The 14,611-nt window shown below is 33.7% G+C and overlaps 1 protein-coding gene across 8 annotated transcripts in view; it reads left to right on the forward strand.

Annotated features, from left to right (window-relative positions):
- Positions 1-14,611, forward strand: part of SLC35F5 (solute carrier family 35 member F5) — a 114,983-nt gene that overhangs the window by 95,657 nt on the left and 4,715 nt on the right. For 7 of the 8 annotated variants that reach the window (XR_008501021.2, XM_063647377.1, XM_063647376.1 and 4 more), the window contains 5 exons: positions 1,653-1,717; positions 3,824-3,928; positions 7,826-7,985; positions 10,178-10,268; positions 14,447-14,601. Coding sequence is in view for 7 of the 8 variants with exons in the window: in XM_063647377.1 (XP_063503447.1) it covers positions 1,653-1,717; positions 3,824-3,928; positions 7,826-7,985; positions 10,178-10,268; positions 14,447-14,601 (576 nt within the window). In the remaining variant the exon portion in view is untranslated. Of the gene's footprint in view, positions 1-1,652; positions 1,718-3,823; positions 3,929-7,825; positions 7,986-10,177; positions 10,269-11,098; positions 14,602-14,611 lie in introns of those variants that run through there. The other variant, XM_054477624.2, reaches the window with a different exon arrangement.

Genomic DNA, 14,611 nt, shown 5'->3' on the forward strand with positions numbered 1-14,611 from the left:
CAAACTATGTTGGGCCAGCTGCTGGTTTTGTAAATAAAATTTTATTAGAACACAGCCACTCTCATCTATTTGCAAATTGTCTATGGCCGTTTTAGCACTACAGAGGCAGAGTTGAATTGCAATACCATGTGGCCCAAAAGCCTAAAATACTTACTATCTGTACCTTTAAAAAAAAGTGTTACTTAGAATTTTTTTGTGTAAGTATATGTTCTTAAGAATTATGTATTAAACATTGTTTAATATTTTGTTTTGAATTGGCATTTTACTAAGAGATTCAATTTCTGAGGATATAAAAATAATTTTACATAGCAACAATTTTGAAGGGAATCTAAGCAAAGAAATCTCATTTCATCAATTGAGAGACAAGAGTGTGGCCTCAAGCCAAACAACTTGGAATCCAATCCCATCTCCATCATTACTAGTTTTGAGATCTTGAACAAGTTCCTTACATTTCTGTGCCAATTTTCTCGTCTGTATATTGGGGATAATAATAGGATTTCTCTCATAGGATTATTATGAGGATTAAATGAGTAGAACTTCTAAAGTGCTTGGAACAATGTCTGATACACAACAGGAGGTGCTCACTATATTTAGCCATTATCATAATCATCTTCATTTAAATGGAAACAAAATCCCTGGTTTCTAATATATTGTGGATACTCAATAAATAATAGCTGAATCTGAATACGAACAGTGATTATTACAGAAAATTGTGATGATTTAATTGAAGGGTTTGCATATTTAATGTAAGGACTACACTTGAGTTCTGATGACATCTTTCCATAAGGGAATACATATTTTCTTTCATCTTCCTCTCCCACTGCCACCCTGGTCTTTCTCGCCAGGGTGAGAGAATTAGGCTAATTTTTTTTTTTTTAATTAGCAATATCTCATCTACTTGAAAACATGTTACAATTTATAAGATTCATAGAAATAGAAAGACAATGTAAACAGTTCCCTGAGGACAGGAACCACATCTGTATTGTTCACTTCTGTAACCCAGTGCTTTGCCCATATTAGATGCTCAGCAAATAACAATTGAGTTTATGAATGACCTCTGATATCTCTACATCCTTAATTCAGTCTTATTTTTATCCACTAAAATCATGAGATTAGTGAAATTGTTTAAGCACATGAGGATAGTTTTACTGTTAATTTAGATTTTACCAATAAGCAAGAGTACTACCATTGCTGGATTTATATGGGTTTGATATATTTGTATAATCCAAAAGAAAGATTGGAAAGGGATGACAAGTTGGTTAATTCATTCTTAATTGAAAGACAGTGGATAGCATAGCACATAAAAGCAATGGACTCTGGAGTAAAACTGCCTGTATTTCAGTCTCGGCTATGTGATCTTGGTCAAGTTACCTTACCTCTTTGTGTATTAGCTTTCACATGTAAAATGGGAATGGCAGTAATAACACTTCCTTATAAGGTATAATATTGTACATTCTGTGAGGATTGAGTTAATACAAATATAACACTATATTATATTGATATCGTTAGATATTATTATTGAAATTGCTAAATTATTTGATAGTTTTACCCAAAGTTGAGATTAGTCTTGATCACTTATAAATAATTTTTATCTTTATGATTAGCCTTTTCAGAATTCTTTAGCTCATCATTAATGACTGTTATTCCCATAGCATTGGAGGTGTTGTACTGGTAAACCTGTCAGGGTCTGAAAAATCTGCTGGAAGAGATACAATAGGTAAGTACTTGACTCTGGATTCTCTCTGTTAGAGTATACAAGAAAGTTTTTTGTTAGAGTAAACAAGAAAGTTAAATATGCATGCTCATGTGCACAGATACACGTACAAAGGGTAGGCACTAGCAGGGTTTTTTTTTTAACTTCTCCTTTGGAAATAATATAAAAAAATGAGTAAATAGTTTAGTGAATTCTCATAGCCTTCACCCAGATTTTTCAAATGTTAACAACTTACATAACTATTATACAGTTATAAAAATCAGAAATTAACGTTGATTATAATACTGTTATCTATAAAGCCTTTTCAAATTTTGCCATTTTTTCCACTAATGTTCTTTTTCTGATCTAGGATCATTTATTGCATTTAATTGTCATGTTTCCTTAGTTTCCTTTAAATGCAGAAGTGTTCCTCAGTCTTCTTGTCTTTTATGACCTTGACACTTTTGTAGGGTACCACCTAGTTGGTTTGTAGAATGTTCCTCAATTTGCATTTGTCTGACATTTTCTTTGGTTAAATTGAGGTTGTGCATTTTTGGTAAGAATATAATGGAAGTGATATTGTTTCCTGATCAGTGCATTCTACCAAAAGGCACATGATATTGATTTGTCCTGTTGCTGGTAATGTTAATTTTAAGGTGGTTAAAATTAACCAGCCTACTCCAGTGTAAAGTTACTAATTTTTCCCATTGTAAGTAATAAGCATCTTGTGGGGGATACTTTGAGGCTATACAAATTTCCTGTTGCTGTCATATCTTCACCCACGAATATTGTCATTCACTCTTGATTCTTGATTCATAGTTACTGCTATGGTGAACACTTAGATTTTGATCCATTGCTTAGACTTAACAAAAACAAAAGTAATCAGAACCTAGCTGGGCTGAGCATGGTGACTCATGCCTGTTATCCCAGTGCTTTGGGAGGCCAAGGTGGGAGGATTGCTTGAGGCCAGGAGTTCAATACCAGCTTGGGCAGCATAGTGAGGCCTCATAATAAAAAATAAACCTAGATTAATTATTTCTCTTTTAATACTTCTTTAGATATTTGAGGTTTATTGAATAGAACAATGCTTTCTAAATTATTCCTAGCTACTACCCAGTGAGCTGCGCTTTGAACCTCCTCACCTCTTTCTCAACCAGAGCAGCTTTGTGTATATAAAACAATATATGTATTTGGTATGTGCATGTATATGCAAGATTTTGTTGACAGGCTTTTCCTTAGCTTTAAAAAAAAGTTTGAAAATAATAAAAAAAATTTAATAAAACATTCATCTTTTGAATAATTGATTAAAGTATTGAATATGACCACTTGGTAGAACATTATTTAGCTGTTTTGAAAAGTTTAAATGTTTTTGAGAGAGAGTTAATAAAGAGAATCAGTGTTTATTATTCATGTACTGTGAGATCTGTATTATGTTAGCTATTTTGGAACATTAAAAAGTATAAATTATATGTTTGTAGTTTTCAAGGAGTTCTTGATTTGGAACAATATGAGATTTATAAAATGAAGCTACTAGGGATTAAACTAATACCATACTTGACAATAGTAAGTATTGTCTAAAACAGAAGACAGGACAGAAATACAGCCAATTAGAAAGAGGATGCTTTGTGGAAGAAATGAAACTTTAACAGAGCCTTTAAGATGGGAGTGGTAGTGCAATACGTATTAAGAATGATATATGGGGGTAAGGAAGACAATACAAGCAACAGCTTAGTGATGGAAAGAGACATTTGTTAAGTTGGAAAATGCCAGGTGTCAAGATTGTTTATGTAGGGTAAAATAAGAAACATGCATTTCTAAATTAAAAACAAAGTGTTACTTTGGAGTTGTATTATTATAATATGTATAGGTTTTGGTCAGATCATTGAGGTGAATGCTTTTGCATTTATTTGTTAACACATTAAACTCCTTCCTGTACTCCTAGAAGACGTGGATGGGGTCGGCTATACCTTTTCATTATATATCTTTATATCAATATAAAGGTGATTTATATCATTATATATCTTTTCACTTTTGTATATTCTTGCAATATTATCTGACACATTATTGGATTTTAAGTGTATATTGAATGAGTTAATGAGTGATTGCTTTAAATCATGTCCATTTTTACAGGTTCCATTTGGTCTCTTGCTGGAGCCATGCTCTATGCTGTCTATATTGTTATGATTAAGAGAAAAGTAGATAGAGAAGACAAGTTGGATATTCCAATGTTCTTTGGTAAGAATATGTTTAACTTGGGAGGCTATTTACTCTAAATGATTAACACAGGGTTTTGCTTTTGTTTTTTGGAGGGAATAGGGAAGCCTTTTTTTTTCTTCCATATGATTCTTTAAAACCATTTAAAGATTATGAAGGCCAATCCCAATGTTTTCCTTACTTTATCCTGCATAGTTGTGCACCTATGAGGGAATGCCCACCTCCTCAGTGTGAGACAGAAGGAAACTCCTAACACTTTTTTCAAATTGATGTCTTCAGACTGCAAGTCAGATATTTATCTCATTGATATGACAGATTTATGCTCTTGTAAGCATGTGAGAGTTTACCTGCTGTATTTTACATTTTGCCATTTTTGAATAGTTAGCAAAGGATTGGGGAGACTGCCCCTGAATTGTGTGTTTAATGCTGTCACAGTCTATGTACTTATGTACATTAAAAATTGTAGGCCATTTAAAGGCTTTTCATTTAGATTTTATCTTTAAGACACAGACACTTTTATAACATAGATTCATTCTCAAATTACCCAATTATAGTTGCTGGATATGGTTTATAAATTTTCCTTTGCCTAACATCAGTTCAGGAAAGAACTTGCGATGTCTGTAGGACTGCAGAAGAAGAACACATTGACAAGATATCTTTCAAAAGATATCTGAATATAAATAGATAAAGAAGCTCTGTGATAAGAGTTCAAAGTGCAGCTTACAAGGAGTCAGGAGACCTGGAATCCAGCTGTTGTAACTTTAGTTATCTCATAGGCATCTGCAATATGAGGAAATTGGACGAGACGAATGGCCTCTAAACTGTGATTTAGGGAATAGGTAGGCTCCTGGGATGGTTGGAAGGAAATAGAGTTGCATGCAGGGGTCTAGTTCTTGGACTCCTTTGCTGCTTCACCTGTGGAACAGCTCTACTTTGTTGAGCATTTTGCATTAGAATTTAATTTGAAGTAAAGATTTTTCTTATGGCTGGGCATGGTGCCTCACGCCTGTGATCCCAGCACTTTGAGAGGCTGAGGCAGGAGGATTGCTTGAAGCCAACGATTCAAGATCAGCCTGGGCAACATAGGGAGACTGCATTTCTATTTAATTTTTTTTTTTAAAAGACTATTTAAAACTATTTTAAAACTAAAAATAGTTTAAATACTGGTACCTAAAGACTAACAAAAATAAAATGTTTGAAAAGCCATGAGGCTGAATGATTGCTTAAATTCTTTTTAAATATAGAATTCAAGAAATATAGCATAATAGCCAGGTTTGGTTACATGTGTTTGTAATCCCAGCTGCATGAGAGGCTGAGGCAGGAGAATCACTTGAGTCCAGGAGTTCGAGTCTGCAGTGAGCTATGATTGTGTCTCTGCACTCTAGCCTGGGTAACAGAGTAAGATGCTGTCTCTTAAAAAAGAAAAGGTAATTTTAATGATATTTTATTTGAGAGTCATAGAAAATTTTATTTGGAATGGAATAAAATGCTAGTTTTTTTTAGTGTTATAGGTAGGTGGTTGGGTCAGTGGTACTTTTTAAAAATTTAAACATTGACAACTTGCAAGAAAAATTGCTTAATTTACTCATATTAGGGAGAGTGCCTATAGACATGTAGCTTGTGTTGGTCCTGTTCATATGTGATGTGATATGTAAAGCAATATTGATCTGCCCTGGGCTTTAGAATAGACAGGATTCGGAGAAGTTAGGATTGGGATGTTGGGGGCTCTTCAGGCAAGGGAGTGTGAGCAGAGGCTTAACAGGGAGCGGTGAGTAGATCTGAATGATTGTGCTGGAACTTCACTTTGTGGAAGAAGAACAGAAAGACATGTGGAGCTAGATTCTGGGCAGTCTAGGGAATAGGTGGGGTCATTGGGACTTTTGTCTCTAGGTCAAAGGATGTTAATTTATGTGGGATTTCATAGACTCAGCACTTCAGGGACTAGAAAATAGATTTAGTTCTTGGTAATGCCACATTTTGGTGTTTCATTAAAACAACTTTGTAATGTTATTTAAGCATTTTAGGTCATGTGTCCTTTCTGTATATGTGTTCTTTTGTTGTTTTTTTTTTTAATCAATAGATGTCTTAAGTTGGTATATTAGTCTGTTTTCACACTGCTATAAAGAACTACCTGAGACTGAGTAATTTATAAACAAAAGAGGTTTAATTGACTCACAGTTTTGCATGGCTGGGGAGGCCTCAGGAAACTTAGAATCATGGCATAAGGTGAAGGGGAAGCAAGGCATGTTTTACACACTGGCAAGAGAGAGAACTTGAGAAGGGGGAACTGCCAAACACTTTAAAACCATCAAATCTTGTAAGAACTCACTATGATGGGAACAGCATGGGGGAAACAGCCCCCATGATCCAGTCACCTCCCACCAGGTCCCTCCCTGACACATGGGGATTACAATTCGAGATGAGATTTGGGTAGGGACACAGAGCCAAACCATAATAGTTGGGCTGCCTAAAACAGGATATGAGATGGGGAATTTGTGTGGGTGATTTATTTTGGGGAGTTCACTGAAGGAAAAAGTTGGAGTGAAGGAAGCAAGATAGAGAAGGGGAAAGAACCGGGTGGCGCACAAGTATAACTGAGGTTTGGCCCAATTCATTGCAGGTACTGAGGCAGGGAGCAGAGGGAGAGCAGCTAATATGTCTGGGCCTTGAGTCGTGATGGCCGGCCTCGTAAAGCCTCCATCAATTAGTCATGAGCTGCAGAAGATGGGGTGGGGTGGAGGGTGGGAACTTGCTGGGAAAGGCAGACTTATTTGCCCCCCTTCACAGAAGTGGGGTGGCTGTGAGTCTTTAGCATCAGATAGAGAGTGGGTGCTCCTGCCCTGTTAAGATTTAACTAGGCATCCTAATGACCGGTTTATTATTTAGGTGACATAGTAAGTATCAATTATATATCTACTGTAATTTAATTTTCTTTTAAGAAAGCTATATAGTTACCACATAAATCATATAGCAAATTTGTGACATAAACTGTATAGGAAGTACAACAAAATTTATTATACAATTGTAATCTTTTTTCTTTATGGTCTTTACTTTCACATGTATATAGTCATATATAAACTTAATTTCTATAATAATATTAGCTAACTTTTATTAAGTGCTTACTATGTGCCAGATACTATGCTATATATTTTATGTGTTTTGTCTAATCTTCCCAGCAACCTAATTAAATATTATTAAACATTATTTTATGTTTATAGATTGGAAAACTGAGGCTTAAAGCGGTATAAGGCTTGCACTATTATTGAATGATAGATAGAGCTGGGATTGGACCCAGGCAGTCAGACTGCCGAGCACACACTTAACCACTATGTGGGATGGCTTTCCTTAATAACTAGTCAGTCTGTACTTTGCTCATATGTTGAATAGCTCTTTGTGTGTACATACTTTCTCACTAACTAGTTAGAGGTCTGGGAATGCAGGAACCAAGAGTTTTATCTCCTTTGGAACCTTCTTCCATTATTGCTCGCATAGCACAAGTGTTTTGGACATAAATAATTGAATCAGAGAGCAAACCATCTAATTCCTCAAAACTAATTTAGGCTGAGTATGCAAACACATACATACCAGTTATTTCTTTTAAGTTCTAGTGCACTATATTATCAGTAGCTAAGGTTAACAGCCCTTCTTGCTGAGTTGTCCTAAGTGGTTTATTCCACAGTAGTTGCTCCCATACAATGTGGATAGTTGAACTGAGTGATCACCAGTTGCTTCAGACAGTTTTTTTTTATGGTGTTGAGCTTCACAGGACTGACTTAAAAACAAACCAACAGAAGTTTTAGCTAAGGAAAGCTCCCAGAGTAGTTTTGTGCAAAATCTAATTTTGATTTTAGAGTTAATAAGCTTGGAAAATAGAAATAAATCACAATTTTAACTTTTGTCTCTTTTATACATGTTCAGGTTTTGTAGGTTTGTTTAATCTGCTGCTCTTATGGCCAGGTTTCTTTTTACTTCATTATACTGGATTTGAGGACTTCGAGTTTCCCAATAAAGTAGTATTAATGTGCATTATCATTAATGGCCTTATTGGAACAGTACTCTCAGAGTTCCTGTGGTTGTGGTATGTACTGTTTATTCTCCAATTATTAATTATCAAGTTGATTAATTTTTGGATATTTTAAGCGTTTATATTTGTCTGTTTGCTGGTGGCCCTTCCTGTGCACCCCATTCTGCGATACACATACAACTGAATACTTTAACTCCACTAGAGCAGGGACTTTGTTTTTTAACTTCTGTGTGCCCATTCCAGAGTAGTGCCTTGTCCACAGAAGGAGCTCAATAAAAACTTGTTGAATGAAAGAATGAATATGAATGGTCTAAATCTGTAAAAATGTTTTAGAAAGTGGAGTATTATGCAAATGAAAGTAGTCATTATCTAATGGATATCCAAACATATGAGGTATATATGCCAAGTATGAATGCATGAGTTCTAATTGAGAATCCAGGAGATGGTGCTTATTTAAGAGGCTTTGGAATATCTGTTTGCTTGTTCATAGGTGTTTTTGTTTTATTTATTTTCAGGACCTTTCATATGGGTGAGCCAGATAGGTAAACCTTAAACTCTGATTGATTTGAGATGTTAACATACTTTGATATGCTATATATCCAATATATTGATATGCGATAATAAACTTAAAATAATTTGAAGACAGTATCATGTATGGAGTTTGAGAGACCTTTCAAATAACAGAGCTTTATACTTAGTCCTATTTTTATTTAATAGAAACTTGGATAGAATGAATAAAACATAAATGAATAAAATGAATTTTATTACATACCCATTGAAACTGTTAACTAGTTTTCGCTTGCAAAAGACTGCAACAGAAATAGACTTTTTTGTGGAGTCTTCCTTAATGCTCTGCCTATAGTGCTGTGTCTCCCTGCCCAGTTAAGGAATACCTATTTTCTTGGTATCCCCCATATCACTCTCTTTTGTGTAATACTTAAAGATTTACTTTGTATTGTAGTAATTTATGTTCTTATCTAAACTCCTTTGCTGATCTAAAATTCTTTAAAATCATAATCCATTTACTCATTAATTTTTTCATCTTTAGTTATGTACATTTTAGATACTTGATTTTTTTAATCTCAACTATTAACAGATGACAAAAGGCTTTAGCCATCAGCTAAATTGGATCCACCTTAAAAGCTGGATTAAGTCAAACAGGCTTTATAATTCTACCTCCCAGGTTTTTTATTAGAGTACTCTGCATGATAAATATCCAAGAACATATGCTGTATTTGACCCCGAATGCTCTTTTCACAGAGCAGCTAAGTAGTGGGAACCACAAGTACTTAAGTTTCCTTTACCTCATCAATAAGGACTCATTGTTCAGCCTCTGTTCATTACTTCTAGTGACACTTTATTGGGAGATAGCCCCTTTTATTGCAGGACAGCATTATTAATTCTGACATATACTGAGCTAGATTTTACTTGCCTATAACTTCCATGGATCTGTAGTCCTAACGATGTACATTATGGTTTTATCTTGGCTTATAATTCATTTTCTCCTTATATACCCAAATTATCAGTCTTTATAAATGGCTCATGTGTCTCCATTGGGTATAATATTTTCTTTCAATTCAACAAAATTGTATGCAGATAGATATTTCAAAATTTCATGCCCACATTGATAATTCAAGGTGAAAATAAAGAGCTTACTTAGCTTTTGGTTAGGACAATTGTTAGAAAAATGGAAAACAACAAGAAAATATTTTTTAAGAATATTCAAGTCTTTCTTTTTTTATGCCAAGCCAAATCAAAAGAATAACACATTATTTTAGTGTTCATGAAGGTGAGATATTTTTGCTTGGTGACAGAATCATATGTTGTCTTATCACTTCCTTAAAGTCTATGTGTGAAATATTGTCCTGCAATGTTACTAATGCTGTTTTCTTTGTTATCTACATATCATCACAAAACTGTAATAACTGTTCAACAGTTTTTAAAAAAAATTAATGAAATATAAGCTATACACCCAAAGTTGAATAATATCTGCAAACAGATCTTGAAAATAGCATAAAATATTTTGAGCTTTTCATACTTATATATTTGTATTTTTAATAGTTGAAGAAAAACTTTGAGAATCATCTTAATAACTTTTATTATATTTTATGTCTCAATCCATCCTAGCCTCTTATCTTTGCTCCTGATCTCACAAGGCTATATTATAGGATAGAAAGTCTTTGTTCAGTGTTTTTCTTTGGTTGTTTAATTTTTTAAATATAGAAATGTATATTTTCTTTTTTTAGGGGCTGTTTTCTTACCTCATCATTGATAGGCACACTTGCACTAAGCCTTACAATACCTCTGTCCATAATAGCTGACATGTGTATGCAAAAGGTAAGGAAACTATTTATTATTCATAGATATTTTAGGTATGTTATTAAAACAAACCTAATGAAAGTTGAGATGTGATTAAATTATAAGGATACAAACATAAATAATACTTGATGCTTTCTCTCCCAAGGTGCTTTACTGCATAGAAATATAAAAAGTACTGAAGAAATAGATAATTTCCATTTTTAGCTTTTCAATCTTTTCCCTAAATTTCTAAGTTAAGGGCATCATCTTCATATGTAGTTCTCCAGTTTTTGAGCTGATTCTGTTCCAGTTGTTCTTTGGTAAGTCACATTTTATCATATAAGCATTTTAGTTTCTGCGATAAACCCTATCACAGGTTCCTTAACACTGTGCTGAATGAGCAGCACATGAATCATGTTGTTTGCAGTAAAAGTTAGCCATCTCTGTCTGGACTCAGCAGAGTGGGTATCCCATCCCTCTTCTCTGAAGGCCTAGTATGGATGTGGGGATTCTTGTGATAAATATTGGCAATGCTAACACCACAGAAAAGAGAATCTGGGATGTTTCTGCCAGCAGCCTAGAAGGGAAGAGTTTATTCAGTGCTCCTGGGTATAGCAGGAAGAACAGAGGTATGCTGTTGCCCAGCACTGAAAGATGGAGCATAGCCATTTATCACACAGTTCAGTATATGTAGTCATTTAACTTTTAACTGCAACTACTAAGTCACAGAAATGTGTGTGTGTGTGTGTGTGTGTGTGTGTGTATGTGTGTTTTAGTCTAATATAATTTGAAGAGGGAAATACTTCAAGGCCCAAAGGCTTATAATGTGTACAAGCAATAATCAAAATTTTAAACCTATTTTTCTCTAGGTCTTAGCCAGGCGCGGTGGCTCACGCCTGTAATCCCAGCACTTGGGAGGCCGAGGCAGGCAGATCACTTGAGGTCAGGAGTTCGAGACCAGCCTGGCCAGCATGGTGAAACCCCGTCTCTACTAAAAATACAAAAATTAGCTGGCTGTGATGGTGTGCACCTGTAATCCCAGCTACTTGGGAGGCTGAGGCAGGAGAATCACTTGAACCTGGGAGGCAGAGGTTGCAGTGAGCCAAGATCATGCCACTGCACTCCAGCCTGGGCAACAGAACAAGACTCCATCTCAAAAAAAAAAAAAAAAAAAAAGATAAAAGCAAAATATGCTTAGTGCTGTGTATTTATTTATATATATATTTTATATTTATAAAATTTATTTATAAAATAAATTTTTATTTTATTTTATTTATAAAATAATTCTTTACTGATATTTAACTTTGTTTTATGGTTCAGTAAATTCTTACTTATTTGTCATGGTTAAAGAACTGAGATTCTCTCCTTAATTGAGAATTAATTATCTTACATAACTTGCATTTTCAAAGAATGTGGATATTCTATATAACACTAACATTGCACATTATTACACATCATTCTTTTATAGATTTAATTAATATCTAGGCCCTTCTTCATCTTCAGGTCATAATCCTGAATATGAACCAAACTGGTTGTGAAACTGGGAAGGTGCTACTTGTTAGAGGATTTTGGTAGACTACTGTGTAAATCATCTTTATTGTACTGATATTTTAAAAACGTAAGCTTTCGTAGATTGAAAAAAAATTGCAGCTTAATGTTCAGGAATTTTTAAGAAAATAGTCACAGGGGACCTAATTGTATTAAATGATTAGTCATTTCATAATTATCATTACAAACAATAATGGTTATAATTTGTTTAATAAAGTCTTTTAGGATAAAGACAAAACAGGGGGAAATGTATGCACATGCAATTAATTATAAAAACATAACCAAACTTTAACTGATTGCCCAGTTCTGGATATGAAGACAATCAAGAAAAGATTTGGTGTTCTTGATTGTCTTCATATCTAGAACTGGGCAGTCAGTTAAAGGAGCAGGCTGTGTGTTGGTGTCAGGATTGAGGTTAGGGAGATTCCATCTGGAAAAAGCAGCAGGGTGTGTCCAGAACTGTAACAGAAACATGATAACAGAAATCTACTTTTATAGGGTTTTTAGGTTTAATTAGCTAACTGTATTTATATATAGCTTCTGAAATGTTAGCATTTATTAACATTGTGCTTGAAACAAATTGGTTATTTAAATCTATTTATAATCATTTTATATAATAGGAAGCATCCCTGATCATATTCTATTTGATATTCAGATATATTTAGGAATTAGAAAAAAAATTTTTGTTTACATAGGTAATTTTCTTTGTTGTAATAAATGGCTTCATTTCTTTTGTCTTAGCTTGTTGGAAATCAAATTAGAAGTTTTTTATTATGAGACAACATCTAAACAAGTACATTGTGGAAAGTGAACTTGCCTTCTAAAGTCTTCTAGGGCTTTATCTATCTTTATTAAGTTTGCTTTGATTCAGTTATGAAATAAGGTTTTCAGTTGAATATTCATGAAATAATTCTATCAACTATATCTACATTTTTAATCACATTATTTATAACTTCTTAATACCTTTTCTGATCTTGGATAATTTAAATGCAGCATGGTTTTTCCTGATTATTAGTCATTCTGGCAAATATTCCAGGAATATGTTAAAATATATTGGTAATTTCATAACTAAATGAAGGCTTTTCAGTTTAATGACTATTCTTTCCAGGGTGTTCTTAGGCTGACTCAGTCATTGTGTATGAGTACCATACAAATAGGGCATGCATGTTAAAAATTGTCATCTGTATATCTTTTCTCTGTACTGTAGGCATAGTTTTTTGGGGTTTGAAAAGAGAAATAGATTGATTGCCAATTATAGATTTGAGGATTTCACAATTTCTTTCTAAAACGAAATTTGTTCTTTTATGTGGGTAAATGTTTTCATTTTCCAAAGGATGAGAAGAAAATCTATTTTTTGTCAAAAGTAACATTCGCACATATTCTGTGTCATGGAAAATTATGGGATTTGTGTCCTTTTGTTCCTGTAGATTAAAGAAAAGAATAATTAGTCGTAAAAAAAAAAAAAAAAAAAATTGTCAGTTATTATTCTTGTGTTATGCATTGTGAGTTCCCTCATAAAAGACATTATGCTCACAAAACTCGTTTACTCTGACTAATGGTGCTATGAAATGGAATAGTATATGTTTTTCACCAGAGGGAGTCTTACCTATGAGTCCGTGCCTTTTTTTTTTTTTTTTTAAATTCTCAAAGAGGGCAAACACAGTTTTCCTTCCCTATTTTATAGATAGAAGTTACTATTTTCATCATTATTTTTAAAGCAAACCTCCTGTGTGTTACACTTAAGTCTCAGTGGTTGATCAGTATAGGCTTCTTTGACAGTTGTTTCTGATCTTTCGCTGAGTCTAGATGGTAAAAGTGAACTAGTGAAAGGGAAGAATGAGTTTTGTTTTGGATGGCATCTCATTGTTTTTTATTTTCTTTTTATTTATGTATTTGTTTTTCTTATTTTTTTCTTATTTATTTTTTTCTTTTTGATTTTAATACCTCCACCCTGCTTACAGAGATTTTTTATTTTCTTGACAACCCTGATAAATGATGGATTGGAGGATCAGACTTGTTGACATCACTGATGAGGCTTGTCTTGTTGCTTGTCTTCTCTGGCTAACATTCCTTAGTAAAAATATTTCTGTATTTTTTTCTTTATTTTACTTGGTCATTGTTTCATTTTGAGCTTTTTTCATTTATTACTGGATAAGCTAGTTTTGAGTGTCAAATTTGCACCTAATTTGTTTTTGGTACTGTCATAAGAACTGTAGCATACACAGCATACCACAACTATAACTTTTTACGAAAACGTACATTTTTTGAGATGACTTCAGAAACTGAGGGAGAGAGACCCACTTGAGACTAGGCAGCAAACAGTGAAGAAGAAATGAGCAACATGGTGTGCAGGACCAAAGTTTCATACTGTATATCTCTACTCTAAGTGTACAATGCCTATAAATGGAAAGTATGCTTTCTTGGCTTTCCTTTAGCCTATTTTCCAAGCAAGAACTATTGTTGTTGGTAATTTAGGTACATGGAATTGTAAGTTGAAGTCTTGAATTCTTATTTAATAATAATACACTTAATACATTGTTAGTGTTTAATTTTGTCTTCCCATTTTTCTTATTCCTGCTAGTTTTCACAAATAGAAAACTTACATTGAAGGGGGAAATTGCCTTAATGATAATTGTGGGTGTGTTTTTTCCTCTATCTTTTATTTTTAGGTGCAGTTTTCTTGGTTATTTTTTGCAGGAGCTATCCCTGTATTTTTTTCATTTTTTATTGTAACTCTCCTATGCCATTATAATAACTGGGATCCTGTGATGGTGGGAATCAGAAGAATATTTGCTTTTATATGCAGAAAACATCGAATTCAGAGGTAAGTTTAG

The sequence above is a fragment of the Pongo pygmaeus genome, chromosome 11, assembly GCF_028885625.2.
Source record: "Pongo pygmaeus isolate AG05252 chromosome 11, NHGRI_mPonPyg2-v2.0_pri, whole genome shotgun sequence".
Taxonomy (NCBI): Eukaryota; Metazoa; Chordata; class Mammalia; order Primates; family Hominidae; genus Pongo; species Pongo pygmaeus.